At 29.5% G+C, this 24763-nt stretch overlaps 5 protein-coding genes across 11 annotated transcripts; 2 read left to right on the forward strand and 3 right to left on the reverse strand.

Annotated features, from left to right (window-relative positions):
- The first annotated feature begins 83 nt into the window (after nucleotides 1-83).
- On the forward strand, nucleotides 84-705 carry Nop10 (Nop10 ribonucleoprotein). The gene is made up of 3 exons (XM_003706620.3): nucleotides 84-250; nucleotides 428-470; nucleotides 530-705. The coding sequence occupies exons 1-3, from the start codon at nucleotides 197-199 to the stop codon at nucleotides 625-627; spliced, it is 195 nt and encodes a 64-aa protein (XP_003706668.1). The 5' UTR covers nucleotides 84-196; the 3' UTR covers nucleotides 628-705.
- Nucleotides 706-1181: 476 nt separating this feature from the next.
- SIDL (SIDL trafficking protein particle complex subunit 10) lies at nucleotides 1182-8281 on the reverse strand. Of its 4 annotated transcripts, XM_003706619.3 has the most exons (12): nucleotides 7947-8278; nucleotides 7169-7386; nucleotides 6745-6938; nucleotides 6460-6655; nucleotides 6261-6372; nucleotides 5997-6184; nucleotides 5696-5914; nucleotides 4819-5582; nucleotides 4019-4685; nucleotides 3443-3904; nucleotides 2931-3252; nucleotides 1182-2782 (listed from the first exon to the last, which is right to left on the reverse strand). In XM_003706619.3, exons 1-12 carry the CDS (start codon nucleotides 8023-8025, stop codon nucleotides 2655-2657), a joined length of 3549 nt encoding a protein of 1182 aa, XP_003706667.2. In that variant the 5' UTR covers nucleotides 8026-8278; the 3' UTR covers nucleotides 1182-2654. The 4 variants fall into 4 exon arrangements, with proteins under 4 accessions (XP_003706667.2, XP_012148441.2, XP_012148446.2 ...); XM_012293051.2 differs by lacking the exon at nucleotides 7947-8278 and having other exon boundaries at nucleotides 7152-7310; XM_012293053.2 differs by lacking the exon at nucleotides 1182-2782 and having other exon boundaries at nucleotides 3007-3287; nucleotides 7947-8281.
- A 5-nt stretch (nucleotides 8282-8286) lies between these two features.
- On the forward strand, nucleotides 8287-11947 carry Polr2M (RNA polymerase II subunit M). 3 transcript variants are annotated; one of them, XM_012293058.2, is made up of 5 exons: nucleotides 8287-8422; nucleotides 9147-9351; nucleotides 9417-9672; nucleotides 9764-10135; nucleotides 10207-11947. In XM_012293058.2, exons 2-5 carry the CDS (start codon nucleotides 9200-9202, stop codon nucleotides 10417-10419), a joined length of 993 nt encoding a protein of 330 aa, XP_012148448.2. In that variant the 5' UTR covers nucleotides 8287-8422; nucleotides 9147-9199; the 3' UTR covers nucleotides 10420-11947. The 3 variants fall into 3 exon arrangements, with proteins under 3 accessions (XP_012148448.2, XP_012148447.2, XP_003706666.2); XM_012293057.2 differs by lacking the exon at nucleotides 8287-8422 and adding an exon at nucleotides 8636-9013; XM_003706618.3 differs by lacking the exon at nucleotides 8287-8422 and adding an exon at nucleotides 8637-9030.
- Nucleotides 10684-12497, reverse strand: RpL13A (ribosomal protein L13A). Its single transcript, XM_003706638.3, has 6 exons — nucleotides 12346-12497; nucleotides 11817-11947; nucleotides 11601-11710; nucleotides 11207-11352; nucleotides 10890-11012; nucleotides 10684-10808 (listed from the first exon to the last, which is right to left on the reverse strand). The coding sequence occupies exons 1-6, from the start codon at nucleotides 12364-12366 to the stop codon at nucleotides 10725-10727; spliced, it is 615 nt and encodes a 204-aa protein (XP_003706686.1). The 5' UTR covers nucleotides 12367-12497; the 3' UTR covers nucleotides 10684-10724.
- Nucleotides 12498-13085: 588 nt separating this feature from the next.
- BRWD3 (bromodomain and WD repeat-containing protein) lies at nucleotides 13086-24458 on the reverse strand. Of its 2 annotated transcripts, none has more exons than XM_012293050.2 (23): nucleotides 24368-24458; nucleotides 23346-23674; nucleotides 23201-23259; nucleotides 23102-23131; nucleotides 22834-22893; nucleotides 22101-22251; nucleotides 21926-22024; nucleotides 21506-21843; nucleotides 21260-21414; nucleotides 20764-21081; nucleotides 20254-20671; nucleotides 19934-20159; nucleotides 19519-19771; nucleotides 19208-19403; nucleotides 18887-19135; nucleotides 18598-18819; nucleotides 18135-18513; nucleotides 17487-17886; nucleotides 17178-17408; nucleotides 16856-17036; nucleotides 16615-16768; nucleotides 16285-16398; nucleotides 13086-16101 (listed from the first exon to the last, which is right to left on the reverse strand). In XM_012293050.2, exons 2-23 carry the CDS (start codon nucleotides 23386-23388, stop codon nucleotides 15167-15169), a joined length of 5211 nt encoding a protein of 1736 aa, XP_012148440.2. In that variant the 5' UTR covers nucleotides 23389-23674; nucleotides 24368-24458; the 3' UTR covers nucleotides 13086-15166. The 2 variants fall into 2 exon arrangements, with proteins under 2 accessions (XP_012148440.2, XP_003706685.2); XM_003706637.3 differs by having other exon boundaries at nucleotides 19519-19840.
- Nucleotides 24459-24763: the final 305 nt, after the last annotated feature.

Consider the following 24763-nt stretch of genomic DNA (forward strand, 5'->3'; position numbering starts at 1 on the left):
TGCTTTGATAAGTGACCTTTTTGATTACAGTTTTTAAAATTTGAAACTTTATGAAATCGATTTGCGTAGTCGATCAAGGTATAATGGAAACTGCGCATGCGCTGAGATCAGACTATCCACGCGGTGAAAGATATCCATAAAACATAACCTGCGTCAAAGTTTCTAAAGAAATACTGATCAAAGTAAAAACGTAAAAATGTATTTGATGTATTATCTAAACGAAAATGGAGATCGAGTATATACTTTGAAGGTAACAAACAGAAGACATATTTTATTATATTTGATATAATATAAGGTTTAATAGTTTATGATTTCATACGTTATGATACATGTTTATGTATCAAATATAATAATAAAAATGTTCTCATTAATGTTTATTATTCTCCTTCCTTATTCATATTTTTATAGCGAATATATTATTTTACAGAAAATGGATCCAAATGGGAAACCTACGTTATCAGCACATCCAGGTAATTATTATTTTACTTCTTTAAAAGATGAAGTTAATTAAAGTCAAACATAATTTCAGCTCGATTTTCTCCAGAAGATAAATATTCAAGAGAAAGGATAACGCTAAAAAGAAGATTTGGCTTGTTGCTTACACAGCAACCATTACCTACTTACTAATATTCTCTTGTATTTATGAGCAACTGTTTCTATTTTGTACAAAAATGAAATTAAATATATCATTATAATATACATAAATGTGTGTGTACATCTTTTTATTTTCTCTACTTCTCATCACTTGAGATATGCAAGTTTTTTACGCCTACAACTTCCTCCCTTGATAATCTATACATGTTTCTTAATAACATGGTACATTTACATTTTGATACATATACTTTAAAGCTGTGCTTAAACCTAATTTACATTTAAGTTGTAATAAATTTTTGTAAAAACTCAATGAATTAAATTCACTTTTATTCAGAATTCAGTTTATTTTAACATGTACATATAAAAAATAAAACTTATATTTCAATGTATTATACAATATCTAACCACTTTAAATATTATACAATTTTGTCAGAAGATTATAATAATGGAATTACATAAAACAAATTTCAGATTTTTAATTTTAACATTATGTTAGATATATCTTAAAATTTTATAAATTTCTTATGCTACTATTAAAATAAAAATCTGTTAAATTGGTATACAAAATAAAATTATTGAAAAAAAGGTTTACTAGCATTTGACAACACTTCTGTTTAATATACATGTACATCAGTTTCAAATATGACATTTTCAATGTCTTTTCTATCAAATACGTTATACTGTATCAAACTTAATATAGTAACAATATACAGTATTTAATATACTTAATTATATTTACATATATATATATGCAAACATGTACATGTATTTGCAGCTTTCACTTAATGTTTACATACATTTAAATATTCCTCTAACTAGAAATAATTTGAAAAATATATAAGTAGTAATTACTTATTTGTTACATAATAAATTATATGGAGAAAACTATTTCGCTATTGTAAATATTTCATATTACACGAATGTTATTTTCTTAATACAGAAATATCAAGCATTGAGTATTATAGTATTTATCTTAAAACATACAAATTAGTTTACTAATTAACATGGCAATATAAACATACTTTTTGCAGTACTTATACTTTGAATAATAAAAACTACGAAATAAAAGTAACGTAAATAATATTTATCTTGTTCTTTTTAAACGTATATTACTTACATTTTCTGATAAATATTTAATACAGGATACAATTTTATCCTTGTGATAGATGTTAGTTATCATTTTTTGCAATGTTTACATACATACTATACAAGTTTTAATTCTTATTCGATGTTATGAGTATATTCTTAATAAATATTTGTACAAATTTTACAGCATTGTATCTAACAAGCGGAATTGAACATTCGATCACTGTAGCATTAAAATGACACAATCTGTTAAAATTAATTGAAACTATCACGAACAGTTCATCGTAAACTTAACATATCGTGGATTATACAAGAATTAAATATTTGGAAAATAGGAAACAATTGATATCATATATATTATTATACGTATGTACATAACGTAGAAATTATAAGTACATAATTTCAAACAAAATGAAATCATTTTTACAACTTATTTTGAAAGTAAACCGAAAAAAATGTACGTTGGTCAGATTTTATATGCAGGCTGTACAACGTGAATATTATATAATAATTACATGAAAATATAAATCACGTTACTGCACAAGTGAAAACATTATGTTATAGTAATGTTTTTCAAGTATGAAACCTTACAATTTTACTTACACCTCATATTGTCACATTTTTACTTCACCTCTAATGGCAGAACTTAAATTAACAATTACATACTGCTATCTATAGAAGTAAATAATGACAAAATTTGAAATTTGATTTTTGAACTAATATATAAACATATAACATTAAACAATGTACATATAAATTTTACTTGTCCAAAATTCAAACTTCAATTAAAACTATGAAAAAATAAACGAATTAATATAGCAATGATTGAGAAACTATTAATAAATGATAATATTATTCAATGTCATAGAAGTATATCAAACAATATAAAAAATGATCTTGATTAAGGTATATGCAGTTTGCATTTTATAATGCCACAGACATATCATGTGGTTTTAATATCAATGACTTTATGTTCAATTTGCTTCTGAAGGTGCTGCTGGTAGAACATGAACTTGCTGTGCTTTACTAGCATTATAAACTTGGCCAGGACTGAACGGTTCTAGTCTTGAACTAGAACTTATTTCGTTTTTACGTATCATATCTTTAAAAAATTAACAAATATTACAAGTATGAAGACATAAAAAGTATAAATTTCTGTTATCGTTACAAATACATATATGTAACACATGAAGAAAAACAAACTACATAATAAATTCAATGTTTAAAATGTGTAGTGTTAAAGGACTTACCATTTTTTGTTTCAGGAGCTGGAATATATCGAGACAATCTAACAACAGGCAAAGGTAAGTAACCACTGGTTAATGGCATCACGTCCAATGTGACACTTTGTTTTTCTAAAACTTCTAAAGACACAATGCCAGCAGTACGACCACATACAGCCCACATAGTTTGATCAGCCAGAACCTCGTACATTAATTGAGGTGTAGGATTTGGATTAGGAGTGGGTAACATACGTGTTACTGTGAGATATAGATGGCACATGCTACCAGCACGACAAAATTCACCCCCATTTCCAGCTGCCTCAACTTTTGATGATACTGTAAACAAGGTCTGGAAAATGATATTATAACTAGATATTCATCTTTCTGAAATATCATTAAAATATATTTTAAGGATACGTTTATAAAATCATTGTTATTTTACATTTAATTAGAATTCAATTATTACTCAATTAACTGTAACATATTTATTTCGCTCATTTATTAACTATCAAAAACAAACAAAAAATTTACAATCTTACCACATAATCTGTAATATCGAAGTTGCATCTATACAGACTGGATGCTTTTTCCATTCTTTGTAAATGATGTAATTGCAAAGGATCATCTTTAGTGTGCAGATCGTTCAATTCTTCAGTATCATTGACTGGTACATATTTTACACGAAAATCAGTCTTTATTGGTATTAAAGACTTTTCATCTTTACCAATTTCAAGTTCCCACATAAATGATACGTTTATTCCATTACCTATTACTAGTCTCTGACCCGCAATTGGATTTAAACTTTTAAAGTTAACATCTATCGATGTTATTGTTGTTAATTCAGGTTCAATAAGTTGTAGAAGTTGATTTGTTAATCCTGTTACAATTATTTGAAGAAATTTTCTTTGTTTTGCTGTATGAAGTTTCATATTTGACATAAGCGGTGGGCCAAAATGCAAAGGTATACTTTCTTCTGAACCCCAGGGACACTGTATATTTAGCTAAAAGAAAATAATAATAATCATAATTATTTAAGAAATATGTATACAATACAATTGCGGTAAATTAAATTTGATTGAAATATTATTAAATATATTTATATGTAAAAGAAGTACCTTATGCTCCATTGATAAAGTATCTTTCTTTGGTGGTAATTCAGCTAAAGCTTTAAACTTTAGCCGTATTGTTTGAAATGGTTCACAAACTGGCAGTGGTACTTCTAATTCTTTAGACATTGTTTCTTCTGAATTATCAACCTGTATTGTTAACCCTCTAGATGTACGTAATTTAAGTTTCATTTCTTTCGTTATTTTTATACTTCCACTCATAATAACTAACTCTATTTCTTGAATAAGGCCAGCCAGTAAATCTCTACCACATTTTAAAGATACCGTTGGTTGAGTCTTAGCTACCTCGTAACATAGTCGAGGATTTAAAATAGGCGATAGAAATTCTAGTTTTTCTTCAATAACTAAGGATAGCTGACCAACTTTGTAAAACCCGGGCTGATCAACATGTCTCACTAATGTGAAGGTATTCATACCTGGTTTCATTATAAATTCATCACAGTGTAAGGCTTTACTAAAATCACCTTTAGCATTTACAGATGGTTTTCTATGTTTTGTGCTGTCAGAACGTTTAACAGCAGGTTTAGTATTTCTGTGTACAACACTGGCAGATCCAAGACTCTTATCTTCTTTATAATCTAAATATGAATATACTTGTAACTGAAGCAAACTAGGATCAAATGGTTTCATATCTTCTAGAGTACATTTTGATAATCTGAAAATAATGATTTTTTAGTTATCTAAAAATATTGGAAATTTTATAATACAACTAGTACTATACTTGAAATATCTACAAGAAATTTCAAGTTGATTTCTTTATGGTTTTATTAATATAAAATTATACGTACAGTGATATTGAAGGTTCAACTGGTACTTTTGAACCTTTTTTTTTGTTAGATAACTGAGGCTTTTGAATTTCTTCAACAGATATAGACGCTTTAGTACATTTTACTTCTCTAGGAAATAAACTTTGTACATTGATCTCAATATGAACCACGCAATCCTGCACTACTTTATCCATTACTTTAACTTCCATACTGAGTATTATAAAAGCACATCTAAGTTCTACGAGCAATGGTTGGGGTAATGAGATCATTTTCATGTATCCAAACATTTCTTCAAAATATGTATTACGAACAGTAATATGTAACACATCCAAACTAGCAATAGCAGCACAAACTTTTGTATATTTTTCTACGTCATCCATTCTTTTATAACACTGAGCTAATTCCAATTGAGTTTGTGCTGCTAAATGATTCCATCCTTCATCTGTATAAGTTTTCAAAGCATCAGATAAAAATGCAACAGCTTTCTGATTCTCTCCCAGTTCACTATAAAATTGCGCTAGTTCTTTTCCTATTAATCTGGCTGATCGAATTCGGCCTACATGCTTGTAAGTACCCATAGCTAATTCTGCATGTTCGAGATATTGTTTTTTAAACGCTTCTTTCGATGAAAGTGCTTCTTTTAACTTATCAGTAGGAGTTAATTTTCCCTCTATCTGTGATTCAGAATCCCCCATACCAGCTATAAGATAAACAACTGTATGTAATTGTTCACTAGTAGGTTCACTTCCAGGCATTAAGCCACATAATCTTCCTAAATTTCCTAGCTAGAATAAAGTATGCCAATAATTAATTATTAATACTATATCTTTCAATATTTATTTATTTCTATATTTGAAAAGTCTTCAAAAAAAAAGAAGAAATTAATTTAGTGACTTACTTTGTCTCTAGCAAGAGCCCATAGACTAGCTGTATGCAAGGAGCAAAGGTCTAGCTGCTGATTATTATCAATATTGTATGATGATAATTGACAAGCTTGTAATACCTCTAGTGCACAAAGGAAAGACCAACACTCAATGGATCCTTCAGGTCTTTGAATTTCTAAGATACGTAATTCACTTATTGTATTATGAACAAATGATAAGCACCTTTGTGCAACCTATATTAAAGTTGATATGTACATTTGTATTAATTATATGGCTATAATTTATACATAAAAAACCATCTTAATATATACAAACCTCCCATGGTTTGTTTAGAGCTAGTAACATGGCACATTGTCTACTAAATAAATAACTTCTAAGATCTAATAATGATGCCTTACATTCCGCCAAAAGAAATCTTAGATGATGATTTGTACCATTGCTTAAATTGACACCTTCCCAATTATTTAATGGAGCTTGAAATAAATTTAACCATACCGGAATATCTACAAAAATTTTTGTTGATTAATTTTCATAATTAAAATGAAAAGATGTATAATTTAAAATATACAATCAATATACCTCCTACATTGGAATTAAGCACAAACTGTGTGAAGAGAGCATCTAACTCATCATATTGCACTAAGGCTTCATCATATAATCCTAACATTTGTAAAACAAATGCAAGTTCCTCCTAAAAAGTTGAGATTAAGATATATAATTTTTTAGAGACAATAGAATTGCAAAACAATGGAATTAAAAAAGAGATGTTTCAAACTACCTGCAGTAAAAAATAGTGACAGAAATTCCAATTTGGATGATTCCTACTTTCCCTTTGTTCTCTAACAACATCTTCAAAACGAGACAATGTTTTATCATATGCTACTAACATTAAATAGCGTAAACGATTCACTAAACCCCGCCATGACTCAGCTGAACGCATTTCTGATTTTATAGGATTTATCACCGCAAAACATCTGTTTAATATGCAAATACACAACATATAACATAATTTAATATATAAATAAATATATGATAGATGTTTGTTGATCAATTATTACTTCACCTATCGCCATTCTTAGAAGCAAAATCACTGCGAATTTTATCCAAAACTGTTGTTCTAGGTAATAATTTATTAGTTTTCTTTATGTCATATGTTTCTACTAAAACAATCATCCAATCCTGAATATGATATTGTAATAAGGTTTTCAGCCAGTTGTCTATATCTTCTCTGACACTTGTTTTATAAGTATCTACATCCTGTAATCTCAATATGCATGATCAGAAAAACACAAGACTTATTTACTTTATAATTAAATAATAAGAGTGTTATTTCCAACTTTTGTCTTTCACATTATTAAATTATGTATTAAAAATAATGTGGATTAGATTTAATTTATAAAATGTTTATAACACAAAGCTAATCTCACATACTAATACCCATAATATAGTACCTAACATTCTAATACCTACATTATTAATGTACTCACAGAACATTCAGTCCAATATATATGAAATATTGGTTGTTTTATTAGATGTACACTCTTTTCAGTCGGAAGAATATCTTTGGAAAATGGCACGAAAGTTGCCCCCAATTTGACTTGTTTAACTGGTCTACTAAATGACCTACGCCATTCCACCATATCTGCAGGTATGGCTTGAAGCAAACTGCCTTCCAAAGTAGAAAATAATTTATCATCGCCTGCATCTATATTAAAGAAATTAATATATTAGAGTAAAACAATGTAAATTATACACACTATATCATATAGTAGTATATAGACAAATACACAAATTATACATAAAATTAGGACAATAAGATGCTTATAATTGATAATATATTATATTTATATAACAATATTAATATAACGTTACAAATTCATAATTAACATATAACATTAATAATTTTATATAAGAAAACACATGTATAAAATTACATTGTAACAAATAAAGTTAAATATATACAATTTATTTCAAGTAAAAACAGTATTATATGAGAAAGAAATATTAACCTATTTAAAATAACATATGTTTAAAAATAAATGTCAGTTACTAAAAGAATTCTAATATTAACAAAAATTATTATTATACATAGAACAATCTTTAATAAACTATTTTCTATCATGAATGAATTTAACTGAATTGTAAAGAAGGAAGCAATGTCATAAAAACTGACAGTGTTTCGGAACAGTAAATAACAGTGCTTAGCAATAATGTCATCTCTAGAAAAGAGGTTAAAGGAATTAATATTGTAATCAACGAACATACATGTAATAATTGGTTTAATATCCATAAAGATATTTGTTTTACGTTCACCATCCAAAGACGACCCCCCATTGCAAGTCATTTCTAAAGATCGGCAGTTGCTTCGCGAACCTGCTTTCAATCATTACAACTTTACGTCACTTTTGTTACTTTCAACAAAAATTACTTCTTCGTTTATCTTAAAACAAAACACTCAACAGAACAACATTCTTTTCGAATTAAATTATGTTCAATGATTTAATTTATCACGAACAGATAAAACTTCAACATAATATAATGAATTCAACATTTTATTTCAATTCTTCAGATAACTTCCATTGAGGTTGGAATTGGAATCTTCATTTAACATGTCCTACGACATCGATAGTCTCGAAACTTTCGATATCTCATATTTAATTTATAGTCTGTTCAACGTCCGTTCAACAAGAGATCATACACGATTAGCGCATTACGGCTTACTTCAGCAGGTTCCCTACCAGGTGATACTATTCTCCTATCGTACATTTTTTATTTTGCAGATCATATACGTAGTGGATAAAATATATGGAACAAAGAAAATACATAAACCAAATCTTCCAAATTTGAAAATTTTGAGATTAAGACTTTAGAAATGTATACATTTAGAAAGTTGAGAGTTCGCAACTTTTAAAAGTTTGTATTTGGTCCTAGAAATATAAAAATTTTTAAATTTGAGAATTTGAAAATTTGAATCACTGAGTATAAACACTCAGTATCAAAAACGTCATAAACACGCATATGTATTACATTTCATGTTCAAACCAATCAGCGTTGACATGTGCAGAACAACCTAAAAGTCATTGCATATGAATATGATCTTTCGTTTAACAAAATATAGCATATATATCGCACGTATGTGTACTGTTTTGATTATTGCAATCTTCTGTTTAGTAAAATTTGACATAACTATTTGATTTATACGAATGTTATGGAGGGAAAATAATAATTATTACTTTGATTGAAATATACGAGATTGATCTTTATGAAGTGTATCAAAAACATAATACTAGCATAAATATTTTGTTGACGACCAAATTAGCTGTACCAAGAAGGTTAATAAATGTTTTAAGTATGTTTTTAATCTTTGTGCCGTTAAATACTTTTTATTTTTAAATGATATCGCATTCAACACATCTTTATTTATACGATATTTAATTGTTTATACTGTGTTCATTAATTTTATAGATATTTCTCAAAATGTTCTAAATGTAATATTTACGTACAAAAAACAGTAAGCAATGTATCCTAAAAAAATAGTTCATAAGATACCAGGTGATTTACCACCTCCTCCTAAACAACAAAATCAAGGATACATTGATGATTTAGGAAAGATTCAAAGATTTGAATTAGAAGAACTATTAGAAAGACAAAATAAGATTCTTAATAATAAGTAGGTAAGTTATAAAAGTATATTTTGAACAGTTAAGTAAATTATTTATGTTCATATTTTTTTAGAGTATTTGTGTCAAAGCTTCCAGACAAAGGAAAAAAGATTAAAACTTTCCGTGACAGGCTGTTGAAAGAATTAGAACATAGAAATGAAGTTGAAAATGCTGTTCATCTTTTGTCAAGACTAAATATAGCATCTGAAGGAAAAATTGCTATGAATGAGCTAGAATGGACAGGCAAATATAATGAATCAAAAAGTACAATAAAAGTGATTGAACTTGATAGTGACGATGAGGATGATCCTTTAAAAATCTTAGCACAAGTTAGTTCTTCACTCTCATAAATTAATTTATAATTATAACTAACTTATTTCATGTATGTTATTTTAATATTTATCAACTTCTTTATGTCAGCCTACAGGATCTGGTGTTCATAAAAAGAAAATTATACATTTACCACCTGAAGAAAGCTTAATTAAACCAGAAGATTTGGCAGAAATAGAATCTTTTAAAACAGAATTCACAAATCCTGCTGATCATATCTCATATATTGTCAATAAAATAGAAAAACATCCAGATGATAAAAATAAAAAGAGGGAACCATTTAAACCTTATAAAACAACTAAGTCTGATGTACATGATCCAATAAAAGAGAAACAAAGAAAACAAAATAAGAATTGGGAGGTAACTGCAGCTACACCCCCTCTGATAGTTCATGATGCAGCAAAAATTATAGATTTAAAGGAATCTCTCAAACTACAAAAGCAGCAGAGTGAAAAACTACAAGTAATATAATCTTGTACTTTAAATGTTATTACATAAAATATAATTAACATAACATTCATATCATTTCTTAGGAAATTCAAACAAGACATGCAGCAGAGAGATTAGCTGAACAACTTGGTTTATATAATGTTGGACCTTTACCTGGAAATGTAGGTACTTACCGTCAACAAACTGAAAAAGAGTCTAGTTCTTCTGAAGATGAGGAAGAACATGAGGTACATGATGATGAAGATAATGATACAAGAGGGACAGTTGTATTTAAAGTAGATAGTATAGAAAATTAGTTATTTTATGATAGATATATTTATATAAGTTTGTATGTCCTGTAAATATGTTTATAAATAAAATCATAATACTCGATATTTTTTAAAAAAAGATGCTCTAAAAGTATCATACCTTTTTCTTTTACATGAAATTGCTAAGGGGATAGAAACATCAGTATGATTGTTCTACAAAACATAACAAAGATATAAAATTATTGTGAGGATTTTACATGCGGATAAAATGGATGAATGATAACTATACAATTAAAAATATAATGACTCACATAAAATGTTTAAAGAATTTTATTAGTTTTACAATTTTTATTTTAATTGTATCCAAAATCATTAATAATTGCTGTGTATGGTGCTGTGGCTTTGGTAACTGTTTGCCCAGCTTGCTTGGTAAGTTTCTGGAACAAATGAAAAAGAATATATAATATAATTTTATCTATATAATTATAATTTTAATATTTTTAATTTTTGTTACATACCTTGAGTTTATCTCTCTTCTGAACCTCAAGAATTGATCTGACACGTCTCTTATTTTCCAATGTGTGTACCACAGCCTTGTATTTCCACCCAACTTCATGGGACAGTCTACCTACATGACAATACTAGACACAAAAAATAATGTTAATTTTACATCATTTTTTCTTTTTTAATTAATGTAAAACTTCTATTATATATACTCAGTTAAATGTAGCATCACAAAATATAAAGTATATTATATTCAGGCGCAAATTACCATACCATCATTGTGTAAAACTAACTCATTATATGAAGATATTTTAAATATATATTTTCTTACCTTTCTACCAGGTTTAAGACACATAACTCTCATAGCTCCTGGTACAACAACACGTTTTCTGCGATCATATGGTGGCGGACAACCTTCATAAATTTTTAACCTCCTAAGAGCATCCTTGCCTCTTTGTGTTTTGTGTGGAATCATTCCTATAAATCAAACTTTTTCTTAATCGATTTAACACTTGTATAGCAAACTGTTAGTTTTGTAATAAATAATCTCATTTTAAATACTTGTTTCATTGAACTATCAAATAATGTAGGTAAGATTTATATAATCATTGATATAAATTGAAATAACACAAATAATTATTCATTTGTGATGACATGTATGAATATGTATTACAGAGGGTTATAACACACCTTTAATTAAAAGATTAATTAATATGTAAACATACCACGAACTGTTTTCCAAAGTATTTTGCTAGGGGCACGAAAATGGAATGGTCCACGAGCTGGATTTACATTACATCTTTTGCGTAAGAATGACATAAATTTTAACTTATTCCTAAAATAAAATTACATGTAAAACAAGTGAAATAATTTTAAACTAAACCGTGTTTTATGAATAACATAATTAGACTATTAAAACTAATATACCCGTGTCCACAGACCTGAAGAAATTACCAGAGATATTGAGTTGTTCACTGCGGACAACAATTACTTTATTGCCTTGTAAGATCGTTTTGGCAATAATAGCTGCCAAACGACCAAGTAGATGGCCACGGCCATCGATTAATATTGGCTGAAAATATATAATTATATTATATAGGTGTTTTAATTCAAAAAGAATTTTGAAACATAAATTTTAGTATTTTACAATACCATTGATAACAAACAATATGCATCAATTCTACAAATTAATTGCGTCTAAAATCAATGATTCTTTACAAATATTATTTTAAAATATTATCATAACATTAAAAAGCAATAGAATAGCAAGAAAAATAAGGAATACGGTTGTATGCAAACACGTGTATCAGAACATACAACACCGCATATCGAATGTAATATATATGTTTTTCAAACTTGTATCAAATATACATAAATACAATCTATCAATCTTTCAATTATATTATACAAATACATTTCATATTATAAAGTACTTTTTAGACTTACAATAATAAAACTTATAATACATACCTTATTACTGAAGCCCGTCATTTTGTCACCCTACCGGAAAAGGACCCATGAACGTTGAGAAATGGGCGACCTCTAACCGGAAGGTGTTTTATTATGGTTACCAGTACAACCAACATTATTTCCCTTTTTTGTTACTAAAATTATATTAATTGTTATTGAATTATTTTTATAACACTGTAATTGTTTTTTGATAGACAATTACATGTGCAATGGCATAATACACGAATATGCACTTAATATATCCGTAAACTCGTTAAATTTGTCCGGTTGGCAAAAAATGTAAAGAAGTCCCTAACCTTTCCTACATTCTCCCTAAAACCTTTCTAGGATTACATTCTCTCTAAACCGAAGCACCCTTGTTCCCAAGTTTTCATAAATTGAGGCTCATTTTTTATATGAAAATAACTTTCTATTTGTAACACATTATGCTTCGAAATCCTAAAATTCTTAAAATTCGAACATTATAAAATTTTAAAGTACCAAAATTTCAAGATTCCAAAACTCCATTATTCCAAAATTGCAAGCCTAGAATTCTAACATTTCAACATTTCTGAATGGACGAAAGTTAATATAAAAAAATTTGTAAATTCCGAAGTCATAAAATCCCAAAATATGAAAATTAAAAAATTTTACGAAATCAATTTATTTCTAATTTTAATTAGGAATGAATTAATGCATGAAATGAAAGTCCTTAATTAAAAGTATGTCATAGGTTTTTTAAAATAAATGAATAGCAAATATGAAACAATTTAATATTTTTTTTTATTGGTGACGGTGGGTTTTGATAAACTAAGTATGCAACAAAGCACATTGGTTTCACAACTAAAGTTTAAAATTTTACATAAATCGAAACTATTATGTTAATTAAGTTTTGTTACTTAACAATGTTTATATACACAAAATTATATTAATTCTGAAGATTAAAATATGAAATATGTTAATGGTAATATATTTAATTAAATGATGAATGTTAATATTTGTATTAAATTAGTATAATCAAATATTTGACTTCTTGAATCCACATGATATGACTCTATGTTTTGAGGCATTATTAAAAAAATATTCGTTATACTCCTAGTTATTAATATTTATATCATTAATATATTTAATATTCTTAAGCTAGTATCACAATGACTCGAGACAGTCAAGACTTCCAATATTTGTGCACATATTCTTATACTATGTTAGTTTGTTGGTTGCATAACTGTCTTGAAAAACTTGTAATCTATTGTACAGTAAGTGAATTAATTTTTATGCTATATAAATCTAAAAAATTGTCTATTTCTATGTATGAAAAATTCCTAAAGTCGCACGAGCATTGGTTCTTAATCCTCTAATGGACATATAAATTACATGTAAAAACTTACTACTTCATACTACAGATCATATAAAGCGCACGTTTTTTTACATGTTATTTAAAAAAAATTGTAATCACTTTAAATTGCATTTATATTTACAGATAACATTATATTTTAAGTATAATTGTAAAAAGCGAAAACAGTGCCATTATTGAAGCAATTTAATTAAGAGAATATGAATACCATTTGATGCAATTCTCAAGTACTCTTTCAAGAAATGGATAGAAAAGAAGTTTTACCCATATTCTTCAAATAAATAATCATGTTTATAAAGGCACTGCCTCATGTAACATAATTTACAAAATATGAAAAATAAGTACAATTTTCTTTTTAATGTACAAACACTTGATTTAATTGGTGAATATTAAAAATACATCGTAATAAAAATTTTATTATCTCATGTTTTTATGCAATTCAATGGATTTGAAACCAATGTTATTTTTATTAAGATAAACAAAATATCATCGCATTGGAAAAATGTAAAATTATTAAATTCATGAAATAAATGTCATTATTATTAAAAAGATTTACATTGTATTTTTAACTGCATAGTTTCATCAAATGCAAATATAAGCGTTGATGATAATCAATTTTATTAATTGTATATTTGAACAGACAATACCTTTTTTCTTACTTTTTAAGATGTTTGCATGAAAGTAGCTTTTCACTTGTCAATTAACTTTGTTTAAATAAGCAGGAGTTGAAATTTTAGCTAAGCTTAACATTATATTCCCTGAATAAAATGGGCATTTCTTTTATATAATTCCAGGTACAATAACATACTTCTAACAATGTAATACAAACACTATCATATATTATTTCGTTTTCACTACTGTTATTGTATAGAAATTCAGAATTTGTAAATATTTTTCCATCTGTATTAGTAAATAGTATACATTAATAACAGTTCAGAATATCTTGCAAAAATAATCATGTAACAATTTAATTGTAATTACATTTTGAATATCGGGAATGGTATACAAGTTATGAATATTTCATATGAAAATAACTGACACGGTAAAATCTGCAAAACCATATAAAAAGTATACCCATAGAACCAAAGAATATCGTAAAATTATCAACTATTTTCGCTTACTATTAAATGTTTCTTATACACGGTTAACTGATCATGTATTTAAATGTAAGAAAATAATATCATTAATGTGCTTTGTAATAATGGAAGTACTTTATAGCAGTATTTACCATGAATTGCTATGACAATTTCAAGTGTTTATACGTATGTCTATCTATGTATGATCTTAGTGTAAAGTTTTCCGGCATAATATCCTGGGGCTTACACAAATTTAGTGTAACGCTATAAATATGGATACAGTCGCGTGTTTTAAAGAACAAACATTATCAAATAACGTTTTTAGTTTTTACAGTATTCTTAAATAAATGTTTGTAAGAATTATTTGACAAATGAATAATTTACATTTTTATTACTAGCGTGAAAGATGTTGTTAGGGTGATTCTAAAAGAGCTCGAAAAGCCCGTGCACGTTCTGTCATTCTACGTACACGTCCCCTACTACTTATACTAATGCCTGCTGCTACATTTTCAGGCTCTGGACTATCGTCACTTTCTTCCGCGTAGTACCGACGTTTAATTTTACGTCGGTTCCTAACTGGCATCGTATTGCTTTCATCACTTTCTTCATTATAACGAGGACGTTTGCCACTTCTTCTTGAATTTTGTACAGTTTCTTGATTTTGCCGTTCCCTCGATCGACGAACTCTTCTTTGAGATTTTGATGATCTATAAACTTTATCTGACTCTTCACTCTCTGAATCTTGGTTATTAGCTTCATTTTGACACTGTTCTTCTTCATCTTCGTCCTCATCTTCTTCTTCATCTTCTTCACTTTGACTTTCAATATTGTTTCTTCCACCTTTTGCTATGCTTCTAAAGTTATCATCGTGTTCAGATGTGGATGCTAATTTTCGCGATCTGGTTCTACTTCTATTAATAACTACTTCTTCACTTTCTTCGTCTGAAAACTCGTTTGTAGTGAACACATCATCATCGTCGTCAGTTACCAAATCACTATTATTTTCTTCATAAACTTTTAATTTTGACTTCGCTTTTACTTGTTTACTAGTTTTACTATTTTTCGCACGATTTTTTCGAGTTTGCTTACCGCGACGACTGGGCGTATATACCTCCCCAGAATCACTACTATCAGCACTAGCACTATGTACTGTTTTCCTTGCTCGTGTCCTTCTTATAGGTACACTACCACTACTTTCATTTTCTATTGAAGCTTCTGAATCACTAGCTTCACTTTCACTTTCTTTTAGTTTTTTCGATACAGCACCCCTAGCAATTCGAAGTTTTAGCGTTGGCCGTGATGCAGTGCCAGAACGCTTAGTATGACCATTTGTCAAACGTGATGGCCCTATTGAACAAACCAATTCATCATTAATTTTACTGTCTATTAGTATATACAGATATAAAACATTATCCTTAAAAGTGACTTTTCTGTAATTATGTGTATCTTATCTATACCCAATTAAAATCTATACTATAAAAATGAAACGTGTGTTTATTTATTGAGACTCAATAAGAATGAAGTACATACCTGGTGCAAACACATTATGATTATTCTTTTCTACTTCATCTAAATCTTCATCGTCATCTTCACTATTCATTTCTTCATCATCATCTGACCGAGCAGACTTTGACTTCGAAGGCCCTATAAAAATACATACAGTTGGATATAGAAAAAAATACATTTTCATTTAATTTTTTCTGATGAAACTGCATATTTAGTTTTATATAGGTTAATTCTATAGAACATTTTACATAATAATAATTTCAATATTTGGAAATCTGAATTTCAAAATACTTAGAGATTTGTAATCATAATTTGTTTCGTCAATTATTTTATGTATGTAAGATTGAAACGTACCAGTGCCATTCGTTAATCGAACTGGGCCCTTTTTACCTTTTCCCTTCGTATTTGCTTTGTTATTATTGCGTCTTCTGGCAGATTTCCAATTTGAAATGATTTTTCGCATATGTTCTTCAAACATTGCTGATAATCTTATTGTCATTGAATATATCTAGAAAAATATTATACTATATTAAAGTAAATGGTGTTATAAAACATTTTGACATGTTATTTGTTATATTCTTATAATATAACTTACCCTCGATCGTTTATTAGTATTATAATTCCGACTGTTTGTAAATATTAGTTTCATATCTTTGGCAAATTGTAAGGGAGTTTCGTAGTTTCCCCCTAATAAATCCTCTTTTACTGTACGCAAATCCATTGGTGTGTCTATGATCTGATGATAATCTGGATGTTCTAATCTGTCAACTGGTTCTCTAAAGGATCGTAATAAAGAAATTTTATAAACATTAAATTTAAACTGCAACTTCAAGTTTTATGGCAGTGGTATGTAAAGATTAAAATGATATATCATTTAAAAGAATTTTTTATAATAGACTAGTAGTAACTCATTTTACCTAAAAGGAATAGAATCTTCACATTGCCATAAAGTTTCTAGTAATTGTCGACATGCTATTTTCCAATCGTCTAATACTTCTGGCGGGCGTGAATTTCTACTTGAACTTGCTTTTTGTGTACTAGTAGAAGGCTTATCCTTCGCATCTTCCATGTCAATCTCTGATTCTGACGAATGATATGTATCAACTAACTGATGATAAAGAGCTGGTACATCCAATTCTGTAGTTTCTCTGTATTAATTGAAATGAAATAAATAACTAAACTATAAATAATACGAAGTGTTTATATGCAGGTAAAATAAATCTTACTTTATGATACGTAGACATAAGTCAGTAACTATTCTTGCACGCCTTACTATTTGACTGTGTGGCTCGTTAAATTGTTCTGCATTCGTTGCTAAGTATCGAACATCAAACTGTGCAGATGTTATTCTTCGATAAAAGTGATTTTCAAAACGGGCTTTTATAGTTGATAAATCAATAGGATATTCTACAACGAATGCATATGTAGGATATATGTTGAGATCAACAGGTGCCACAAAAGGTTCCGCGATTGCAAGACTCATCACTTGATCCAATCCACGTATGATTCTACGACATGTTGCTTCTCTGTCTCCCATTGGCCATTCTTCCGCATGAGGTTGATACAATATCGTTTGTATTTCTTCTGGAAGTACGGGAACTGCACCTCCAAGTTCTGCGGGAAGTCCTGCAATAAATTTTTGTAAATGCTTTTTATATAATATTTTGTGTATTTGATACTTATAATTAGAGGTATGCGGGTAATCATTTAAAAATTTTTAAATACCCGCATATCTCTACTTATAACTGATTAAAATAAAAATCTGTCTGCGTTTTAGCGAATGTTTATCTTAATTCAAATACGCAATATTTTCAAATTTTGTCGTGCGAATTAAGTAGTATACATGCATTAATTGTTAAAAGTACGAAACATACTATTTTCATCAATTGGTTCCAAATCCCACGGACTCATTCTTTCATATTCACCGTTATCCCATCTCACGCGGAAGCACATAAAAAAAGATTCTGGAAAGTCCTCATCTAAAGGTTCCATCGATTGAATTTGGCCCATCCACCACCCATCGTCAATCATACAACGAAATCGATCTCCTTCGGACCAACTACGTGCTAAAGCTGTATCAAACGTTTGACGCAAAACTAGAAAATCTAATACATCAGCCATATCGTGGTATTTAATGGTGAAATTTTCTCCGGTTAATCTGCCATCTTCATCCATCAGTGCCAACTTTAAACAGCAGAGTCGTGGCGGACGAATTTCATACTTAATACCTACTACTTTTACAAATTCTTGGGCCTGTAAAAGAAGTAAATTTGTTTTTTAAATAATTTGTTTTAAAATCGAAATATTCGTAAATTATTTGAAAAATAAGAATCTTACTCTTATATTAACTTTACTCCATGGTTCACATCGTGGACCAAGTTCATACACTTTTTTATTTTTAACAGCATCTAAATAAAATTGATGCCCTTGCCGAAAGTAAACTATTTCATCGCCCATTTGCGGATAATAAGGAGCTTTTCTTGGTATTATTTCAGTAAGCCATTCCGAAGGTCTAAAAACTTCTGGGATATCGTCAATACCATTAGGTGCAGGAATATCCTTCAAATAAGAAAAAAGTTTCAGACGTGGAAATAATAAATTACGTGTTTAAAGACTGTTTAATTACCTTCTTTTTGGGGCGCCTACTACGTCTTTTGTCAGCGTCACTAGGTGGAGTAAGAGATCGTTTTTTAACAGGTTTACGTTTACTTCTTTTCGGTGGTTCCAAATTTAAACCATGATCGGCAATCCAATCTGAATATTCAGTGCTAGATTCTGAAGTTGAACTATCAGAACACAAGTCTTCTTCGTGAGCAGTGGAATCATTACTATTACTACTACTTGAACTTCCTGTTGTACCTCCATTATCAGGATTCTGTAAATATAATTAAATATAAAAATGTTTTATTAGGTATTATGCATTAGTATTTTTAGTGAAATAAAATACCTCAAATTCATCATCCTCTTGTTCCTCGCCACGTGTAGCGCGTGTTCTATAACCATGTCTGGCAGTTCTATTACGTTTTCGATTTGCTAATCGGCTACTTATATTACCTTCAGTATTGGCAGTATCTGATATTGGTTGTGGTCTTTTTCGCATTTCACGTCTCCAATTTTCAAGTTCCATTTCAGCCATTGCATCCCTATAAATGTTTTACATTAAGTTTTTTAAGAAGTTAGTTGACTCATAAAAATTATATTAATAGCAATCATAGTTGAAGAATTAATTAGTTATATTGTAAATTATATAACACATACAATGCTTCAAATTGTGTTTCCCTAACAGCTGGATTCATTGGTCGAGCAAGGATCGGCTTGTTCCAAGGTGTAGTATTATCTCTTTGCCAATTACCACTACTTTGTCGTACACCTTCAACATCTCCAGCTCTTCTTAAACCAGATCTACTTCCTCGAGGACTAGCCATTTGACGGACTGGTTGTTCTGCTAAATTCTCGTCTCTATCAACTCCCTCTTCTCCCTCAACGTTAATATTTTGTCTTTGTGCAAGAGCTTCAATTAATTGGTCAATATTAGATCGCGGTTCTTGAGATGGAAGACCTTCTATAACTTCTTGCATTCCTATTAAGTATAATGTCAATTTTTATACGTACTATCACACATACGTATAAAAATATGAAATGAAGAATAATAGAAATGAAATAATATATGTACCTCCTGCACCGACTGCAATATTTGGTACTAATTGTTCTCCTCTACAGTTTTCTCTCCCAGGAACCAATCTTTGTAATGCTGGCGGATAAGGATTTCCATCAACATCCACTAAAAATGGTGGAGGCATTAAATGAGGAGCAGTCTGTGTTTGTTCATCCAAAACATAATTATTTGCATCCCGTATTAATGGTCTATAATCCGTATGGAAAAATAATTCTTTAGGTACCTAAATAAAAAAAATCGATTAAAGTATATAAATATAACATACAAAATATATACATTGAATTCAATTATGTTAAACAAATAATAATAAAACTTACTATTTTAAGTTTTTCAACACCAGATCCGAAACCGTATATTAAAAGATGCCCGTGAGAATCTGTTGCTGCTAACATTGTTCCATCTGGAGACCACTTTGCGTCGAAAACGGCACCATTACCTTGTCCTTCAATAAAATTTTGAAAACAAGCTATTGGTTCTGTGTTTAAAACATCCCATATTATAAGTTGCCCATCATGCCCAGCACTTAATATGACACGGGGATCTATCGGATGAGATTCTAACACAAACACTTCATCTTTATGTCCACGCAAAACTTTTACAAGTTCACCTGATTTTGCGTTCCATACTTTGAGTGAACTATCATTTACTGCTGTAATAACCCATTCATCACTTACATCCCAACTGACCATAGTTACCTTGGCTTTTTTATTAGAATCATCTTCCGATTCTGTTTCCCTGAACATAATAAAAAATAATATATAATTATTAAAATTACATTAATAAACATTGAATGATTGTAATGTAAATACATTTAATATCTAATTTACCCAGGCAGTTTTGTAGTCATCAATAAACGTTTGTACATCCATTGCTGTTGTTCAAAATGCCATACATTTGCAGTACCGTCTTTAGAACCAGAAATGAATTTCAAACCACTATGTGCCCACTGAATACTATCAACTGTATCAGAATTTGCTTCGACCTCTAAAACTCTGCGTGGACCTTCATCTCCTAACATTGCGTATACTCTGACATGATGATCTGCTGAACCAGCTGCCATAAATGCACCACCAGGACTAAATGAAGCACATATCATTTGTGCCTGACCAGGTCGCATCTTTTCATGGTACTGAATTGGTTTTGGCCTATAAAAGATATAGAATATTTAATATTTAAATGTCATTACATATTTGCTCTAAAAGTAATAGTATTAATGCAATCAATTTTAATAATGATAATAATATATATTCAGCATTTTAATTATCATAATGATTTGTAATGGTATCAGTTAATAAGATATAAATAAATTATATCAGAACTTACTGAAAAACGGCTCTTTCTTTGCCCTTTCTAGTATGAGACCAAAAAGCAACAGATCCATCTGTACTTGTGGAAACTAAATAATATACACCGTTGCAAGATATAGGACAAAAATTTACAGATGTAATCATACCAGAATGCCCAGTTAAAACAGCAATCTAATAAGAAATTAGAAAGGTTCAAAGTGAGATATAATGTTAACATAAAGTTTGAACAATGAAATAGAAGAGAAAGCTATTAATTGCTTACAGGAGACATTGTTTGGAAACACCAAACTCTTAATATTCGATCTAAACTCCCAGCAGCGAGTAAAGTATTGTCAAAATTTACAGCTATATCCATAATTTCGGCTGATGCTCCTCGAAAAGTAGCTAATAATCGTCCATCGATAGAACTCCATACTTTAACAAGTAAGTCATCTGCACCAGTTATTATATATTTTCCTGTACGATCAAAAAGAACACAATACACTGCAGATAAATGTCCTAATGTGTGTCTATACAACTGCATTTTATTATAGAATTTGGTTGGTATTGCTTCTCGCCTGCTCAGAGGTCCTGAATTCTCCCTTCCTTGAAGCACATACACTATAAAAATATAAAAATAAATAGAACTATAAACTTTTTTATCAAAATTTATCAAAATTTTAAGATATAGCACCGAATTTACCTATATTAGGCACTGATAAACTATAAGGTGATTTCACAAAAGGTTTTCCACCTATCCTGCCAGAATAAGAAATGATTCCATGTATCTGACGTTGGATGTCTATAACAAATTTGAAATATGCACATAAATATATTTAAAAGTTTATAACTAATATTATTTTGATATTTATTCTTACCTTCGTGGGTACGTAACAAAGATTGTCTTCCTACACCAAGGAGCGATATTGCTCCTGGTATACATGGTGGTACTTCTTTTTCTAATACCGGACCAATTCTGGCACATATTTGTAATAAATGATTTGGTCCAATATGCGAGTATTTCTTTTCCTGTAAATTTAAATTTATATTTTTTCATTGTTCGCCTCATCTAGTAACTAATTTAATAATATCTTTAATTATTTAATTAAATGCAAGATATGTTAATAACAAGATATAAAATCACGTTTCATTAAATAGTATCAATTCCCGCTAATAATTGAAATGTAACTAATTTAAAGTAGTTCCTATTTGTAACCAATCAGGGGGCAAATAAGCAAGCACGACCAATCCGAACTGCCCACCCGTCACGCACAACACTAGTTTCTATAAATAAGGTCTGAATATAAGATATATTCATTGATCAGTTCATCCAAGATGGCCGGAAGTTAATGCTCATTGGTCGAAAGTAGAGTAGTGGGGGATACTTGTGCAACAGCAGTACGAAAGGAGAGAGAAGGGGGAGGGTTGAGGAGTGGGGCAGAAAAGGGGTAGTACCCTATTAGGGGTACTTCGTACATTGGTATTTATCAAATATTTTACGACGAAGCAAAACAAAATTTGCCATAATATTATTCCATAAAATAATTAATCCATTTCATTACGTGCGACATACGTCAAATAAAATTCTTTTCAAAGAACTGCTTTACTTACTAGTTCTTCAAATGTTTGATTATGTACATGCCCTTCCCAATCTAGTCTTTGCGGTAAAACCTACGAAAAAGACAAAAATCATAAAAATAAGTTGATTGGTTGATCAATGATGTTCGAGATAAAATTGGCAGAATTTATCGAATATCAAGGTCGCCGACCTTGAAATTCTAATGTTTTGACAAGCAGAAACCACGTGCAAACCATGTGGAGCCGATGGGTATGTATAGTGTCACCCCGGCAAAACGTCAACTCAGACCAATCGTCTTACCTTAGCTCGCTCCAATTCACGCTTCAGCACCTAGAACGTGCATTGTCGTTACGATACGTTAGAACGAAATTTCATAATTTTTCAGTCGATAATACTTACATCCGCGGCTTCACGACAAGGCCCCGCCGCTAAGAATTTGGCGATTAGGAAGTACAGCTCTGTAAGAAATAATGTTGCTTAGGAACGAACCGCACGCCTCGCTTCGTTGCGGATGGTAAAGGCGCTTATCGCTCTCATTCTTTACCTGGTGCAATTGCAGTGTCGTTTTTGGACCCGCTACCCTCCATTTTGCCTGGCCAATTGTTTATTATTCACTCACAGACAAAGAGAAACATTTACTTTGTAGGGTCATAGCGCGGCAGTAACCATTTCAGATTTCATTTTCTCTCTTGCGAGGTCTCGACCGCGAGACGCACACGCACGCTCACCTCCTCAACGGAAAGTAGTCCCCCCCATACCCGATTGTCGACATAACGTACCGTATTATACAGGGCTGTATCTCGTTCCTTAGAACCTTGCGCAACTTTATTTTAACTAGTATGCCCTCGAAGCAACGAAGTACTGTATTCTTTTCTTTAATGAGTCAACAAGAAACAGAGTAAGATGAATAGGTTCGATGTTATTGTTATATTCTGTACTTAATATTTGTTAAAAATTCTAATAGCTGTAAAACATATTTATGGACAGTGTCTGCACCATTTAACGCGGTACATTTGAAATTAAAAATAGAGTGACGGAAAACCGCAATAGCAAGAAACACGAAAAAAGTAGATAATTTTGATTTTAAAAATTACATAAAGCAAAGTGAACTTCGAAACAAAGTCCATTGTAATTATTGTCATTATACGTTCATAAATGGTAATTAACGATTGACTTGTAATTTATGCGATAAAATTAAAGAAAATTTTTAACTAAAACAAACATTCGTAACTCTAAAACAACATAAGTTAAAGCATAGGTAACAACTAAGAAAACTGATATTAAGGAAAAAATATTGTTATATTTAATATAATTATCTAATGTTTTATATTAAAATTTGATAGATAACATTTTAATATATTAATTAAATACGAAAAATGCCGATGTTTCAATTTCAATCATACAAGTGTTTCAGTATTGTGATAACATTTGTATCCATTTTGTAACGTGATATAATACAGAAATTTTTATGAATCATAAGATTAAACTGCTTCTGTAATCATTTTAAATAGATATTTAATACTATAAAATTATTATTATTTATTATTATAATTATTCGATACTTACATATATTTATGATGAATAAAAACATAAAATACATTTTTTCACAAAACCTAAAACTTCAAGATGGACGCTAGCTAACTCGAATAAACTCGAAATATCGATGTGTAACGATATGTGTATACATATATATCTATATGTATGTATGCAGTACCACGTATGTAATTTTTTTAGAAATAAAATGTATTTCTATAATAATTGTTAATTTCTGTAAATAAATATATTAACATATATATTATACAAATAAAAGATATGAAATAAATTGATACATTCCTACAATATGTAGAGATGACATTTGTATGTACATATTTCAAAATTGTAATGAGGTTAAATGTCGACGTGTCAATAGGATAATGATTTTATAACGTTTTTTCTTATAAACTGTAATGCGCTATAAAGTAA

This window comes from Megachile rotundata, chromosome 9, assembly GCF_050947335.1.
Source record: "Megachile rotundata isolate GNS110a chromosome 9, iyMegRotu1, whole genome shotgun sequence".
Lineage (NCBI taxonomy): Eukaryota > Metazoa > Arthropoda > Insecta > Hymenoptera > Megachilidae > Megachile > Megachile rotundata.